At 42.2% G+C, this 17,503-nt stretch overlaps 1 protein-coding gene across 11 annotated transcripts in view; it reads left to right on the forward strand.

Moving 5' to 3' along the window:
- The window catches only part of EHBP1 (EH domain binding protein 1), a 327,133-nt gene that overhangs the window by 55,878 nt on the left and 253,752 nt on the right, over window positions 1-17,503 (forward strand). For all 11 annotated transcript variants that reach the window (XM_034764183.1, XM_034764182.1, XM_034764189.1 and 8 more), the window contains one exon: window positions 6,621-6,716. In XM_034764183.1, coding sequence (XP_034620074.1) covers window positions 6,621-6,716 — 96 coding nt within the window. The remainder of the gene's footprint in view (window positions 1-6,620; window positions 6,717-17,503) is intronic.

A 17,503-nucleotide genomic window follows, 5' to 3' on the forward strand; every position in this document is an offset into this window, starting at 1 on the left:
AGGCAGAGCTATAAAGTTAAGGTTGCTGAACACTTTCCATTTTTTCGGTTGCTTATAATAATACAGTTCAATATAGTGTAATTTCTGTTTTTTCAATTTTTTTTTCAAACTTAGGAAAAAAACTATTTTGAAAGACCGTTATTTAGCTTGCAAAGTCAAGCACTCAAAAGCTAGGACGAGCCAGAATTAAAGTTGCCTGTTCAAGCTCAGTTCATCCCCTTTGTGTGCATGCATTGTGACACAGTCTTTAATTACATGATCACAAACTATTTTAATACAAGATCCCTCCTCATTAAAGTGCACAGGATGGACAGTGCTCAGGGAATGACAGTAGAAGGTGTGTACTGAATGAGACAGAGTACGCAGGAGAGGTTGGCCTCCTGGTTAAGGCAGCTGAATGCCATCCCTTCCTCTCTCATATCATTTGTACATGATACTAGGCATGTCATATACACCAGTTTTTCACACGGGCCACTAACTGTGTTCCTCATTTTCTGGGTACCCAACCTGAGACATCTGGAGCCTGATTTGCAGAAGTCCTAGGCACTTGTGGCTGCAACTGAAATCAGTGGGAGCTGTTCTTCGAGCATATAAAGTGCCGTACAAATGTTAGTGCTCTGAAAAATCAGCTCATAGGTATCTCAGGTTGGGCACAAAATCAGTGGACACTTTAAGTCATCTGTTTGGGATTCCTCTGGGGTGTGGAAGCCCTCGACAGGCACGCAGCTACCAAGCCAGCTCCTGTGCCTCCCTTCCCACAGTCCCTGGTTCAAGGGGCCATGTTTGGACCAGGAAGGCGAAATGGCTGGACTGTGCTGTACTCTAGCTATCCCCAGACAGTATATTGCTCGTATGGAACTGTTGCTAGCTGGAGCAAGTTAGAGCACGGCTCAGGCTGCTCTAAGCTGCATTGGTGCTGGAGTAGAGAATCAGGATGCTATAATTGGTTGCTGGATCTCTGCTTCTCTTTTTCTCCCTCTCCTGAGGTGCCCTTGATGACACTGGAGAAGGGGAGCCCTTAGGTAAGAACAGCTCCCCTAAGCTGAGTCCGAGCCAGTCAGGCTCCTTCCCTGGCCTACTTGGGCCTTCTACAGCCTGGCAGAGAAGTAAGCAATGGAGCAGCTAGTGCTGTTCTCTTCTCCCTCCTTTGCCGTGCATTAGGCAGCCAGCAAGGGGCTGCCGAGCCGCTGAAGCAGAGCAGGAAAAGCAGCTGCCCAGAGCATTGCTGGCTCACATTAGGGATGCTCTTGAGATGGCAGCAGAAGTGGTGAGAGACATTTGGGAAGAAGATGGTGTTGACGCTGAACTAAACACTTGCATTTAAACATTGCCGGGCATGGCTTGTGGAACGTATTCTCAATTCATGATCAAATATAAATTTGCTCTCTCACTTGCTATAATTAGAGTCTCGAAGGCCACAAGTTGGACACTACTGTTCTAAAAGTATCTGCTTTTCTTTCTTCCTTCAAAACTCCACTGATGAAGAGCTACGCAGTGGTGTTCAGTGACCTTATGTATGAGACCAGTATTCCTGCTTTTTCACCTTCTTAAAATCTGTTGTTGTTTTTTCCATTTGGCCTTATGAAGATTGATGTATCTAATGCACCCTAGGCAGAAATCGATCTGAAGGACTGTAATCTCCATCCTGTCTTGTATTACATTAGGACATGGCCAGTTGTTTTTGTTTTGGTTTGGGGTTTTTTTAAGTAAGAGATGTGTACTAGTTAAAATGCTGGGCAGGGTTCTAAATGCTACTGTGTCACAGCGAAGTGATGCTAGTGAATTTTTAGGTTGCGATTTTGGAAAGGTTTTTCCTTTTTGCTCCAAAGGTGATACCTTCTGTGGCCATCCTGATACCTGGCAAGGTTTCCAAGGTAGAAGGCCTGCCCCTAAGAAAGCTGGCAGGGTTCTTGTTCATTGCATCTGTCATGTTTGGTTTCAGGGAGACCTGTCTAGTCATGGAAATAGCCAGGGTCCGGCACACTGAGGGTAATTGTCAGGGGAGCCAGTATAGTATATGGAGCACTCAAGTGGTGTGCTCTCATCCTCCTGTGTTGCTTAAGAATTGGGCTACTACATTTGGAGCCAGTTGGAGCTTCAGTCTTCTCTTTCATCTCCAGGTACAGAGCATTGCAGCAAAGCAAGTGCATGTTATTTTTTCATCCTAGAGCTTGCAATGTTCCCCTGCCCCAGTCACTAGTAAATAAGAAATTAGCTTATTTTTGCCCACATGACCATTTGCTCAAATATTTCTCTTACCTGTTCTGCAAAACCAGTACATTCCTATGTGCTATATATGGAGTGTCTGTTTTGTGTTGATAATGATGAAATTATTAAGTAAGTGTTGAGACTTGCACAGACCTGTTATGGTCAAAACAGACGATTCCCTGTAACTACACCTCTACTCCGATATAACGCGACCCGATACAACACGGATTCGAATATAACGCAGTAAAGCAGTGCTCTGGGGGGGGGGGGGGGGGGGGGCTGCGCACTCCGGCGGATCAAAGCAAGTTCGATATAACACGGTTTCACCTATAATGCAGTAAGATTTTTTGGCTCCCGAGGACAGCGTTATATCGAGGTAGAAGTGTATATCTGAAATATGGACAACAGATCAGATATTTTCCAAGAGCAATCAACTAATTGAGCACATCATCTAGGCCCCCAGCAGGTTATGTATGCATTCAATTGATAAATCTCTTACAGAGGAATATCTTAATTATCCCGGCCTATAAATTAATAGTTTTCAAGCTGTCCTTAAAGAAGGCAAAAACCAAAACCCACCAAGCCTTACAGTCTGTGCTCAAACACTGCATCATTACGATGCATCCATTTGTGTATTTGTCACGATAATGCAATTTTGCAAAAATAAATGTATGTATAAAACAGGTAATTCCTATAATAAGCATTATAAACGTAAATAATGAGAACAGTCATGAGAGAACTCCAAAGGCCAGGAGATCCTAAAATGCTTATCTGAACCTGTGGAGCCCACCACCAGTCTTTTCTCACACATTACAGTCCCCCACCCCAATTGTTCATCTATCTACCAGTACAGTTTTCTAGGAGTGGGGTGATGTGAGGCATGTTGCCATTTCTAGCATCTTTGTGGCATATTTCACCAATCTTTCCCCTCCTCACGGGTGTTTCTTCATTTAAAGTGCCCCGGGTGTTGCAGCGAGGGTGACCAGACCGCAAATGTGAAAAATCAGGCTGGGGGGTAATAAGAGCCTAAGTAAGAAAAAGACCCAAAAATCAGGACTGTCCCTATAAAATTGGGACATCTGGTCACCCTAGTTGCAGCTTCTTCTCACTTCCTCTCTGTAGGGTTGGTGCTTTTTCCTCTGTACTACTTCCTTAAAAGGTTACTGCTGCTAGTGAATGAGGCAGCCAACAATAGAGGTCGCTCTATACAGGCTGCTGCTCTCTCCCTAGCCTGAGGAGGCAGGTGGTGGTAGGAGGGATGATGAAGGCAGGGAGTGAGGCAGCCAGTGGCAGTGTTTCTGTCCATCCAGGCAGCATCGGAGCCAGGGCAACTGAGAAGCAGTGAAAGATGTCGAAAGGGAAGGAGGCTGTGTAGGGGAGGAGGAAAAAGAGTCTGGAAGGCACAGGATAGTGGGAACTGTGGCCTGAGGTGATAATTGCAGAGGAAACATAATGTTCAGGTCTAGAGAGAGACAGCTGGTCAGGATCCAGAACATGGGGACAGTGACTAATATTGGGATTGTTGGCATGTTTACAGCGTGTAGGTGGCAAAATCTTGTCCGTTTGCCAAAGCAAAGGCCTATGTTTTGGATGATTGATTAAAATATAGTCAGTATAGCTGTATGCCTACATGATGAGTCTGTAACGGTACAACCCCCCCTCCACCCCCAAAAGACCCCCTCAATATAGGGACACTTGGTCTGAGAAATAACATTATGTTGTATTACTCTTAATGATAATTTTAAGTGCTCAAAGTATTCTCTATTAACTAATAGGCCTCCCCCTATTTTGCACCCTTTGCTTTCTCCTGCACCAACCCAGGGGCTTAAATTTGAGGTTATCCTTGCCTGTCATATTGCCTGGGTGGTGCAGTCCTATATTCCAAAGCCAAATGGGCATATAACATCAACCAGCTAATAAGGGGATAGTTTTGCTTTAAAAGCTCATTAGGTAGGACTTTCAATCTCCCACTCTCTGCTGTTGATAACATGCATGTCAGGTAACAGTAATACATGTTGATTTGTTTTAGGATTCTCCATTTTTTACTGTTACACCAACTAGTCTAATGAGGAGAGGAGACTGGTAAATCCCCCTATACCCAGAATTCTGCTGCATGATAGAATGCTTGTTTATGATTGTGTGTACAAAATGTTTTTACAGTATAAAAATGGGAGCAGTATTGCCAACCCCAAGGGTTCAAAAAAACATGGGTCAGGCCCAAAAAATCATGAGGTTGACTTAAAATTTATGGGATTTAAAAACAAACATACATATTGGGTTCATTTTATTTGCTATCTGGTTTCTCAGCCTTGAGGTTGCAGTTGGGACACATTTTCAAGCATGACTTTCTTGCCTTCATGTTTGCAAACTTCCTTTTTTAAATGAAAGCTGAGATTTTTCACCTAACCAGATACCTGCAGTACCTGGGGCTTTCAGAAAAACACCAAATATCACGAGACTTGGGATACAACTGTAAACATCAGCAACTCTGTAGGAGTGAATGAAAATAACAGGACAACAATAAGAATGTTATAAATATATCTGCAAAGATAAATGGCTTTGGGCAGCATGGAAAACAAGCTGGATCCTACCAATGGCTCCCTGCAGGACTTTATTCTTAGATACTCCCTCGATCTCTTGACCTTCTCTCCCACACCCTACTAGAAGCTGCTGCCACTTCTCTTGCGGCTCCACAGGGCAGGGAATCAACAGAGGGAATAGAGCCAGAAGGCAGATAGACTGCCTATAGTAGTGGCAACTTAGTGGCCTCTGGTGGCCTAAAGGAACTATTACAGTTCCTTCTGATAACGAAGCTGGATGTGTGAGGACCTATGTAGGCTGCAGGAATGTGTGACGGGGCTGCCAAGTGCCAAGTATCATGTGAGATGAAGCACTGTTTATAATGCACAACAGTGGTGAATTAATTTCCTTCTCCTACTAAATGAGGATGCTTTTCAATCACTATCTTTCCCACCAGGGTGTATTGAATTCTGTAGTTAAAATTGGCCATTGGGCAGCTGGCTAAATTTGAGGTGGGGTATCTGCGCTAAATTTTAACCCAGAAGAGACCGTTTAAAACTCTCTTGAAAATTATAGTTTGCTGACATGGCCGACGGGACCGTGCCACCATAACAACAATTCATTGCTACAAAACCAATGTGTACTCTTAGGAACACCATCCTATCTCCAAATATGTTATAACCAGGGTAAAAAGAACAGGAGTACTTGTGGCACCTTAGAGACTAACAAATTTATTAAAGCATAAGCTTTCGTGGACTACAGCCCACTTCTTCGGATGCATCCACAAAAGCTTATGCTCTAATAAATTTGTTAGTCTCTAAGGTGCCACAAGTACTCCTGTTCTTTTTGCGGATACAGACTAACACGGCTGCTACTCTATAACCAGGGTAATTATATTTGAGTTTAATGTACCTGGGACCCAAGTTACATTAGCCTTATGCTAGTAATAGTGTTATAAAAATCATACACTGAAGTGCTGGATGTGGCAAAGGAACATATAACTAAAATGAACAATGTTTGATACCATAGAATTTAAAAACTCAGTTAATTTGATGCAAATAACAATCATTTATAATGTTCTCAAAATAAGAAAAACAGGTAGTTAGAAACAGCCATGATACTCAGCCACCCCCTTATATTAGCGTATATTCATTTATATTTCCATAGTTATCTAAAGTTTTCCTCCATACTAACTGAACCAGATTCTGAAATTCGCACTTCATGGTGTTCACTGTTTTAGTGGAAAGTATGCAGCTCCACAGGTTGGAATGATTTGCTCAGGTCTTTTAGAGTTAATCTCTTTTAACTTCATTTTATCCTGGTCACTTCACTTTTAGTTATAGGTACTTAAATGTTCATTCTTTATAGGTTTAAATGTTTCAGAGGCATTTAGTCTGTACTATAAATTGGTGCTTTATTTTTTTCAAATAAAACAAAAAGAAATCGGTTTTATTAAAATCTGAATATGGCTACTGAGCATGCACAATTGCTACTCTTAATTATTTGCTTTAAAGGAAAACATTCCATCGTCTGAAACATACGCCAAAGGTCCGTATACACCATTTTATGAACTTGTACCTGCAGGGTGCTCAATGTTCTGGCCCTGATGTCGGCATTGTGCTTAATTGCTTTGCAAGCTCAGGACCAGAGCACTCAGCACCTGGCTAGAGTGAGCCTTGTGTGACTGCGTAACTCCCATCAATGGTGAGAGTTCCTTCTGTTCTCAGTGGTTTGTCTTACTGTGTTTAATAGAATCATAAATTTAGGAAAGCAGGGTTTTTTGGAGCTAATCATCAGTACACACGCATGCATGCACACGCTGACTTCCAGGGGAGTTGGAGCAGGCCTTTTATGACGGACTGACTCAATTATTGTTTCTTTTCTTCTTCTAGGCCCATAGCTGGCAACCTGGAATCAAAAATCCATACCGTGGTGTGGTGGTGTGGCCTGTTCCTGAAAACATTGAAATCACTGTGACACTTTTTAAGGTAGGTTTTTAATGTTTCATTTGAACTCATTTTATAAGGCATAAGATAATATTTCCTGAAAACTTACACACACAAACGCCTTCTGTCATGGGGCCTGATCCTGCAGTTCTTGTCAAGTCATTAGCTGCATACCTACAAGTTCACAGTTTAAGTATGAGAGAGAATTAAGACCCCTTGCAAACACTTAGCCATGTTCTTAACTTACCAACACACTCAAATAGTCCCATTGAACTCTTCAGGGCTGCTTGCGTCTATAAAATTAAGTACATGCTTATGTGTTTTCAGAATGTCAGTCTAATTTTCCATACAACTGAAATACAGAGTAGTCAGTTTTGCCAAAAAACACTAAGTTGGTAGGAGTCAAAAGAATTTGTGTCTTGACTGTGGGCTGTATCATTGCAGTAATCGTTTTCCTCATTACATTTGTTCTGAAACAGAATCTATCTCCAAATATTACAGCATTTCAAGTATGTTATAAAAATGTCACAGTTCTTGTTTAATTGCTACCTTAGGAATTGCTGGAAAACAAAACTACATTGATGGGGAACATAAGAATAAGAGAGAGAATTTTAGGTCTTTGTGTGGTCTGATTAAAGAAATGCCATTTGTTCTAGTATTTCAAAATGGTTTTATTACAGTGAATCTGTGTTCTTACCAGTTTTTGTACATTTAGTCCCAATTCTTATTTACACTGAGGCCTCTATATGGTGCTTTTGGCAGCAGGACCAGCCCTCAATCAGATGGAGCCCCAGGAGAAGCATCTTTGGCGCCCCCCCCCCTGTTTGTTAAACTTTTGAATATCTTATTTTTTTATTGCATTTCATGACTTTGATGCATGATTTATCCCTATCATATCCCTGTCATATAAGATGGAAAATTTGCATGCTAGGATCTGTAAATCTGTATTTATTCATGCTATATATAAGCAAATAAAAAAAATCATTTCCTATAAGCTCATAGAAACTTTTTAATTTTGAGAATAGCTGAAATGTACTAACATGAAGAAACTGAACGGTACACCAACATTGGGTGGACCAGTATTAAATAGTGTTACCGTCGGTGGACAGCTTTAAAATTATTAACCCTAGTCCTTTAGTTCCAAAAGTCGCTTTTCTTGCCTTTGCCCTCGCAAACTGAAGCACAACATCAAGGAGGTCCAAAGAGCGACCAGTGGCATTTTCAAGCCATTTTGACTATCGTTGATCGAAGATATGTTTTAATGAGCCTGAGCTTCAAAAAGCTGCGCTCACCATCCACAGTTGTGACTGGCAGTGTGAGCAGAATCCTCAAAGCTATAGACACATTAGGAAAAGTGTCCGTCCGCTCTACATCATGAATGTATTGTAGAACTTGGAGTGGAGAGTGCTTCCTCTGTTGCAAAACGTGATGGATGTTGTCCAATTCGACATAGATGTCTTTTATCATTGATGTCTGAACAGTCCCCATGTGTCAGCGTCCAGTGCAAGTCCATCTAATTGCTCAAGAGTGTCTTCCTGTCCACCAGCAGCTTACTACGATCATACAAAAACCCCAGGTCTTTCCGTGGTGCTTCATTCGTCCAAACTTTTTTTCAATGGACACTTGAGCAGTGTCAATGAGCGAGCAAAAAGTAGTCTCAATTGAATTTTCTTCCAATCTTTCCATCATCTCATCTCTGCCCTCGTAACCAAACTGTCCCTTCTTCCAATGAATACGAGTTTCCTTGAAGATGGGTTCAACTCCTAAGTCCCCCCCCCCCCTTTTTTTTTTTTTTTTTTTTTTTTTTACTTACAGCAATGATGGCATCTTCAAATCCATTCTCTCTGTAGGCCACAATGAAATCAAGGCAGCTTCTCATTAAAATAGTAGTGTTTGCGATGTCCATTGACTGAGTTTCTAATGCAGTGCTTAAGGTGTTTACTTGGAATAGGATATTGTGCCAAATCATAATTTAGATCAGAAGTTTGAAGTCAGTGATCTGTTTTGCCAGGCTTTGAACCTCATGTCGGATTCCGGCCTCAGCTTTACTTGACTTCACCAGTTCCATCAGGGCATTGTAAATCTCAGTCACTTGGTACCTCACTGGCCTAATGCTGTCAGTGTGGCTCTGCCAGTGAGTGTCACTTAGTGGCTTCATGGTCAGATTTGTAGAATTGTCCATGAGGATCTTCCACCTGATAGTTTATGCTGAAAACAGGACATATATCCTTTGCAGTACTTTGAAGAGAGATACTGAATCTAAAGAAGACGACGCTGCATCTGACACAACCAGGTTGAGGGAATGGCAGTCACAAGGCAGGAATAAAGCTCTTGGATTCAGCGCAAGGATCCTTGCATGGATGCCACTGTTTCTTCCCTTCGTGTTCACACCATTGTTGTAGCCTTGGCTGCAGCAATCCTGAAGGTTTATTTTATTCTCACTCAAAACATTCATAAACAGTTCTGTTAGACCTTTTCCAGTAGAGTCATCCACAGACCGGAAACAGAGAGTATGTCTTTATTTGGATACAGCCATCCTCGTCGTCGTCAAATCTTACTGTAAATGACATCTTTTTCACTGTGCTTAATGTTAGGAGTGCAGTCTGTTATTACAGCGCAGTACTTCGCTTTGCCAAGCTGTATCAATAGGTTATCAAGCACCTCCCTTGCCATAAGGTCAGTCATTTCATTTTGAATTGTTTTGCTGCAGAAATGGTCCATAGCTTCTTTACGAACTACTCGATGTAGGTGCTCATGCATGACCTCATCGTATTTCCCAAGGATCTCTACCAAACCCAGGTAATTACCGTTATGTTCAGTGAACAACTTATCCAAGGAGCCCCAGAGAGCCAAATTATTTTTGCAAGGAAGAGGGTAATTGAGGTCAGATGCTCGAGCACATTCCTGCAATGCTGGATTTCTACATTAATAATGTGCTGGTTTTCTGCATCTGTGCATTTATTCTGCTTGAGTCTGGACTCGACCTCCATCCATTTGGAGTGGGCTGTAAAATGGCTGGGCGACTTTTCATTTTGCTTCAGAGCATCAGCTAAGTTATGCCAGTAATTGTACCCGGATAATGCAAGCAACGATTTGGCATTCTTGTCAAATATTTTGCAACAAAAACAGAACACTTTGTCAGTTGATTATGAGTAAACTAGCCAACGCCAATTCAGTTTCTCGAGCACTCTTTCACAGTGCGACTTTGAGAAGAGTGGCGTCTGCTCATTTACTAGAAATGTCATATCCTCGATTTTGCGCAGCCCATTCAAAATTGTTGGTTCAATATCGTCAGAGTTTAGGCTTGCCAGCCATAAAGCAGGATCTGATGTAGCAATTTGTGGTGTGCAGTTTTTCTCACTGCTGTTTCTGTCATCATGCGAAACGGATTCTTCTTTATCGTTTCTCTCCTTTTCATGTAAACTAGATTTTTCTTTGTCATTACTCTTCTTTTTATGTGAGCCACATTCTTCTTTATCATCAGTTTCCTTTACACCACCAGGAAAATTGGACAATTCTCCATTATTTTCCTCACATTTCCATTCCTTATCTTCAGGTAAATCTGTTAATTCCTTAATAATAGGACTTCCATCATTTATGCTTTGCACCTCAATTTCTTCTGCACTGGGAGGATCGCTACTGCCTAAAGCCCGGTCTATGTTGTCCTGTTTCAGATATTTTCCCATCAAATTTGCTCTTTGCTGCAAACTAGATTGCAGTTGAGCTTTTCACTTTGTATACTGAGCTGCTGAAGGCTATTTTCTGGGGCATCTTTTATTTTCTACAGGGGAAGAGACCGTACTAGGGAGAGCAAAAGTCTATGTTCCTCAGTCTTAGAAAGTCATCAAACATGTGTTTAGCATGGCAAAAGAAGTAACAGTATTCTTTTATATTGTTGCTTAGATACGGGTTTGATAGATATCTCTGGCATCTCATTAAGTATGTCCTTTATTAGTCATTACTTACACTCTTAAAACACACAAGTACACTTTCACAATTCCACAATAAAACAAGGTTTACAATATCGCAGCTGGGCTCTCACTTCACTTCGTTCTTATATCTCACTGACTAACTGGAAACACCTTGCCCCTTGTATACCCATGAGGGCATGACTGACAACATTCTAGGAGGTTCAAGGAAAATGTAATTCCCAGAAAGTCTGGAAGGTTCCATAAAATTCTACAAAGGTCCAGAACATTCTAGGAGGTTAGTGAAATGTTTTACTTCAAATATTCTATTAACAACAAAAACAGCACTCCAAGCCCGGCACCCCCCAAGCCTGGCACCCGAGGTGGTCACCTGGTTCGCCTGCCCTTAATTCTGGCCCTGTCTGGCAGTGTAAAGTCATCTTAAAGTGAGTGTAAATAACAGTTATACCCATTTCAATGCCCTCCTGCACTGCCAGAGTACTAATAGTATAAGTGAGAATCACGACTTTTAAACTTCAGATATATTGACTTGATCCCTGTTACTTGACTTTTTTTTTTTTTTTATCAGTAAGCAAATATAATTAAACCTTGTCCGATGCCTAAAAGCGCTAAACATAAATTTTATGCCAAAGAAAACAGCACCCTTACTACAGGGACAGTGTAATCCTGGTCTCACCTGCCAGGAAGGAGAGGGCATAGTCTAGGGTTACCATATGTCCGGATTTTCCCGGACATGTCCAGCTTTTTGGTCCTCAAATCCCCGTCCAGGAGGAATTTCCAAAAAGCCAGACATGTCCGGGAAAATAGGGAGGCATGGTAAGGGGACCGCCTCCTCCCCGGGCTCCAACTTTCCGGGGCCAGGCGGCGGCTGTTCGTGCTCCCCACCTGGGCAGTCGGACTCGGGAGCAGCAGCTGCTGCAACTCCCACTGCCGCGGGGGGAAGCTGCCAAGCATGTGGCGCTCCGCGGCTGCGGCTCTGGCGCCCGGGGCGTGAACCCCCTGAGCCCGGGCCTGTTGCGGGGACCCAGCTGGTGCAATCCCGCGGGTGGCCCTGGAGTGGGGGGCAGCAGTCCCTTCCCCCCGTTCCCGCTCGGGTCCCTCAGGGGAACGAATGGGGCTGCCAATGCCTCCATCCCGGTGCCACCCGCAGCCAGCCCAGACACGACTGGCCAGGGGCTGGACGCAGTGGGCGCGCTGCTGGGTCCCCGCAACAGGCCCAGGCTCGGGGGGTTCATGCCCGGGTGCCAGAGCCACAGCCGCCGAGCTTGGCCATCGGCCACTTCCTCCCCCGCGGCAGTGGGAGCTGCAGCAGCGACTGCTCCCGAGTCCAGCTGCCCAGGTGGGGAGAAGGAACAGCCACCGCCTGCCCTCCTACTCTCCTTCCAGGTACTCACCCCGGCCCCGTGCTCCCCCTGTGTCTCCGGGGCCTCCCTCTGCCACCGGGTTTTTTTTTTTTTTTTTTTGCTCTGGTCACCCTGGAGGCGGAGTTGGGGCGGGGACTTTGGGGGAAGGGGTGAGGTTGGGGGTGGGGCCAAGGGTGGAGTTGGGGCAGGGGCGGGGCCCCCTTGGAGTGTCCTCTTTTTGCAGGACTGAAATATGGTAACCCTAACATAGTCAGTCATTCTCCTCCTCCCCGTCCCTCGCCTTCCTCCAATAGTTTCACAATTGTGGTCTGGGGGCAAGGGCTGCTTTTTTCCTAAGAACTCATGAAGAAAGTGACTTTTAAACTTTGATGTGTTTTTGGCCTGTCTCGGTTAGCGTTGTAGCACTAAAAATCAACTGATCCATTTTTAAAGCTGTTTTAGTTTAACTCTCCATACTTTTCATTTCTCTCTGGCCCCACCCCCAAAAAGAAAACTACATGTGGGTTAAAAAATTGTATCTGATAAACACCATAAAATATGTTTTAAAACAGATAAGGTACAGGCCCCTGAAAATGGGGGGGAAAATCTTTAATCTCTTCTGTAGTAGAAAAAGAACAACTTAGGTAAGTAGTAGTGCTGTATGCTGTCATGTGGGAGTTTTGCGTTTGATTCCCAGTCTCTCTTACTCTGGGCTAGGATGGTGAGGAAGTGCTGCAGACACATCACACTTACCCCTTGGGTTGGTTGGCTGGTGGAGAAGTGAAAAAGAAAGTGCCTAATGTCACACAGTAACAATCCTTCTGGGCAGTTAAAGAGTGGATTAATTGATTTGGAAGACAGTCATATTTATATCTGGTCCTTAACCAGAAGGATGGAGGCTATAACACTTAAAGTCCTAAGGGTCAAAAAACTGTTGGCTGTCTTAACAGCTCTTTAGTGGAAGTGAAAGATCCACTAAAAAGAACTCAGTGTGAAGGGAGAGTCTGCTATAGATTTAATACTTGGCATGAGTATATTCAATGTGGCCCTGTCTTATAACAAACAGCAATTGTTTGTGTTGATTAAAGTATTAAGATCACAGGCAAGCCGCTGGCTTTATATCCATGTTGGCAAAGTGTATTGACTGAGCATGTTGCTCTTACGAGCTTTGTAAGAATCAGAGATAATGTACTAACACAGTGCTGCTGTTTGTTAAGCAGTGATCTGAAACAGTAGTGTAGGAATAGAACAGACTCCAAAATAGACAGCCATGTGTTTTGGGAAATGATATGTAGGTTAGTGGCTCTGAATTTGAAGTGGCTGTTGAAATGTGTTACTGGTAGGATTAGAAGATAAGTCTAGGCTTCAAGTACTGATGAGAATGTTAAGAATATCCTCTTCAGTAGTCACCAGTGTATACTTGAGAACTTACACCTAAAGTGTATGTGATTAGTCAAGAGACATGATATTTTGTTGTCTAAAAGTCCCTATTTTGTGCTATTCGCTTGTTTCCTACATTATATTTGTATTTCACACACATGCACAGCTGTGTACTGAAGAAGTGATACCTCCTCCTGCCCACTCCCATTTCAAAAGATCCTCATCAAATTGATATTTGGATTGATCATGAAGCTTTATCATGCTCGGAGTCGTTTAAGGGAAGAATTATACTGAAATATAAATTCATCAACCTTTCTCAACTATTTCTAGTTCCTGTCCTGCTAGCTAATTTAAATAAAAAGTTTTCTGTTCTATAAGATTGTCTTCTTTCTTTAGCATACTCTACAGTTCTATCTCAGTTATGTTTTGAAATTGTCAACCAAAATGGGAAGAAAGAAGTATTATGAAATGATAAATCAATTTTGTTTACTTTTGTGATTTGTAATGCTTTCATAGAACCGGAAATGCTTCTTGGCTTATGTTTTTATCATATTTCTATGGTGCACCTTAGAAGTTATTTTTTAGGGTCACTATGTAATACAGGTTTAACTTATTTTAAATCACTTGCATATATATTCAGTGTCATGTAAGTCACATGCGGAAAGGCTATGTGAATATACTATTTGTGAAGAACTGTGAGGGTTTAAGCCACAGTATCATCATTCCTAGGCTTAAGAACCAAAATAATACTTTAGTGGAAAAACTACTCTTTCTGGTTAGGAATAGACTTCATTCCGATCATGGTGGTAATTTTTTCTTTTTTTAGTCATCCGTACATATGGTTTATCATACAGATATAGGGTCTCAGGCCTTGTCTAAACTACCAAGTTTTGTCACCAAAAATTGCCTTTTGGCGACAAAACAGCAAGAGCGTACACACTACAATGGGACTTTTGTCGCGAAAAACGCCCAGTTTTGGCGATTAAAAAACTTCCACCCCTATGAGAGACTTTTGTCTTTTCCCCTCCCTTTATTGTCGACAAAGAGCCAGTGTAGACACTGCTGATTGTTTTGTCGACAGGACTGGCTTCCGCCAGCATCCCACCATGCCTGCCCTGCTCTGCTCAGTGTTTTGATCTCTGCTGCCCTGCAGGCATGTGCCCCTCCCCTCTCAAAGCTCCAGGAAGTATCCGTGTGCTGCTCCATTTGGGGAGCAAACAAAGAGCAAATCATTGGAATGTTCCTGTTCTGCCCGGCACTAGGAACACAGCAGCTGCTGCAGGGAGAGGGAGACAGACTGCTGGGCTGCTTTGCGATTCCTCTGCACGGAGAGCTCACAGAGCTACTCCTGATGCCGCTCTTGGCAGCGGAGCGGGCTGTGGGAGAACTTGGGAGAGAATCCCCAGATGCGCAGCGCTCAGCTCTTCCTTTCCACAACAGTGCACTGTGGGAAACATACCCATGGCGCGTTGCTCACCCTGTCAATGATGGTGTCCCCAATGTGGACATGATCTGTCGACAGAGGGAGCAAGTGTGAACACCCTTTGGCGATTTTTGTTTTGTCGACTTCTGGGTGTCAACATAAGTTTTGTCAGCAAAACTTGGTAGTGTAGACAAGCCCTTAGAAAGGGAAAAGATTGCCAGTTCCTCATTTTTTTTTTTTTTTTTTTGCTCTCCATCCACAAATTATTTATTTTTTTAGAATTGTTAAAGGGCAACCATCTGAGCACAGAAGTTTTAAATAACACGAGTAACTAAGATCAAAAAATCTGAAGGGAAGATTTTTCAAAGGCAGAAGTGTTATTAGACACTTACCTTCCCTCTGTGTCTTTGAAAATCTTCCTGCAGACAACCCAGAGTACAGCTCTTAACAGATGAATTTTACACTTTGATTCAAGTGCTACCATCTGATTTCACAGGCCAAACACTTACAAGCAGTTTCTACCCAGCTCACTGGAAGGGAGGCTTTAGTATAAGGTGATCATGTTACAATGTAGTAGCGGATGGTGTGCGCTCGGAGTGGGTGTAAGGTGGCCTACATTAGACTTAAGCTTGGTTTAAAAACACTGAATTGGGAGCTATTTTAGAGCTCTACGTTTGTATTTTAAATGTAAGATGGTACAGTAAGTTGCAGTCAGTTACGAGCTTCTGAAGTCAGGAGGAGAAGTGTGAAGTAGCCTCATGGCAAAGACAGCAGGACAAGTGTGAATGACTGTGTGGGTAATCTATAGCTGTTGGCTGCTGAAGCTAAAGCCTATAAAGTTAATTTTTAAAATGGGACAATGCTGGGGGTTAATGTTGCTCTCACCATCTCCGTTCCCTTTTGCCCTCTCCACTACATGTATTGGGCACAAGGGTTCTCTGTTTTTATTAGGCAGTGCACCAGCTAAAAATAGTGCAGGCATCTGGGAACTCAATGCTTAATCAAAAAGCAGTATCCCTCTCATTTAAGTCTTTTAAATTCTTCATAGGCCATTTTCTCCTTAGCAGAAAGACTCAATTTGCTGATGAAAATATGACTTTAGATAAACAGTGCCCCAAGCAAGAGACTAATCCATGTTCACAAAGCCCTCTCTTCCTCGTACGCTTTGTACACCCTATGATGTACAGTTGTGTTTATCTATAAATTTGAGAGAAACATGCACCTTCTGAGCATGCTCCCATAATGGAATAGTCCACTTAACTGGTTTAATTTTTTTTGGTTTGAATTCCTCTCTCTCCTATCCTTGAGAGTGGAAATTATGGTGATGCCAGTAGCCCGTATTAACTACATATAGTATGGTGAAACCATTCTTTAGGCTGATATATAGTGTTGCACAGAATAATGGAATTATGGCAAGGACACCATGAAGCTACAGTATTTTTGGCACCTCCCATCTCTTCACTGTAAATAATCCTAGTAGGTGTGCTTCAGCAGCACCCAGAAAGGTTTATAATGGGAGAAAGCTTCACTTAGAGACCAGGAAATCCCTTTCTCCTCACACCCTTTTCACTTTGAAGAAGGATGCTAAATTACTTGCTGAATATAGGAAGAAAACTGAAACCTGCTTTAGGATTCTTGTAGGGCCAAGTGGAATTTTAATTATGGGATTGTTTCATAATCAGTCATAATTTAAACCAGTTTTTACAGTCCTCTTAATATGAGCTGTTATTAACAGTTGTACAGTCATGTTTTGCTTGATTTTTAAACACTCGTAGTATGAGCAAACAGTGCTCATCGTAAAACTGTTAAGTTTATAAGCACTGTCATTTATGGGTGGTGTGCTTTTTTTTCTCACCTTCATTAATTGTGATATAATATTTAAATACTGAGGAGTAACAGAATGTCTTTAATCCTTTTACATTTATTGTTAGACAGTAAAGTTAGAGAGCCCGTAAGTGTTTAATTTAGGCCAGCCTCTTTCTCTTCCTCATGTCAGACCCAAATGCAGATTTTGAAAAGTATATGTTAACTATAATTAAAAAAAAATGCAATAATCTAATCTGTATAATGATGCCCTGCAGCAGGATACGTATTCTGGAGTTATTTAATAATGCCTTCACAGCTTTACAATACGTGTTCAAAGCCCTGTACAAGCCTTAACTAATTAACTCTCCCAGCAACCTTATGAGGTATATATTATCCCCTTTTTACAGGTGGGGAAACCAAACAAAGAGGTTATCTGACTTTCCAACAGGAATACAGTCAATGGTAGAGCTGGAGTTAGAGTTTAGTACTAGTTCCTTTTCCCCAAACTTGTGTTTATTCCTCTAGCTCTCAATTCCGCATCCCATCCATATTCAGCAAAGGACTTACGCGCATGTTTAACTTAAAGCATGTATTGAAGCCCCACTGGAACTTAAAGTGAAGCATGTGTTCAATTAAGTGCTTTGCTGAATAGGTATTCACATGCTCAGATTCTTTTCTGAATTAGAGGCCCTAGATCCCAATTCTTTCAAAACTGGTACAGGCTTTGTGTCCACACTAAAGTTGTACCAAGTTAACTGGATCCGTTAAAATCTGATTTACTTAAATCAGTGCAACCCTCTTGTGTGGACTCTCTTAAATAGGTTTATATCACTTTGATTTTGCTTACCGACTTAATCTAATGTAAGGCACTCTTAAACAACACCAACACAGGGGTTGCATCAAAATAAAATCAATTTCTGAACTGTTTTAGTTAAATTGGTATAATGC

Source organism: Trachemys scripta, chromosome 3 (assembly GCF_013100865.1).
Source record: "Trachemys scripta elegans isolate TJP31775 chromosome 3, CAS_Tse_1.0, whole genome shotgun sequence".
Lineage (NCBI taxonomy): Eukaryota > Metazoa > Chordata > Testudines > Emydidae > Trachemys > Trachemys scripta.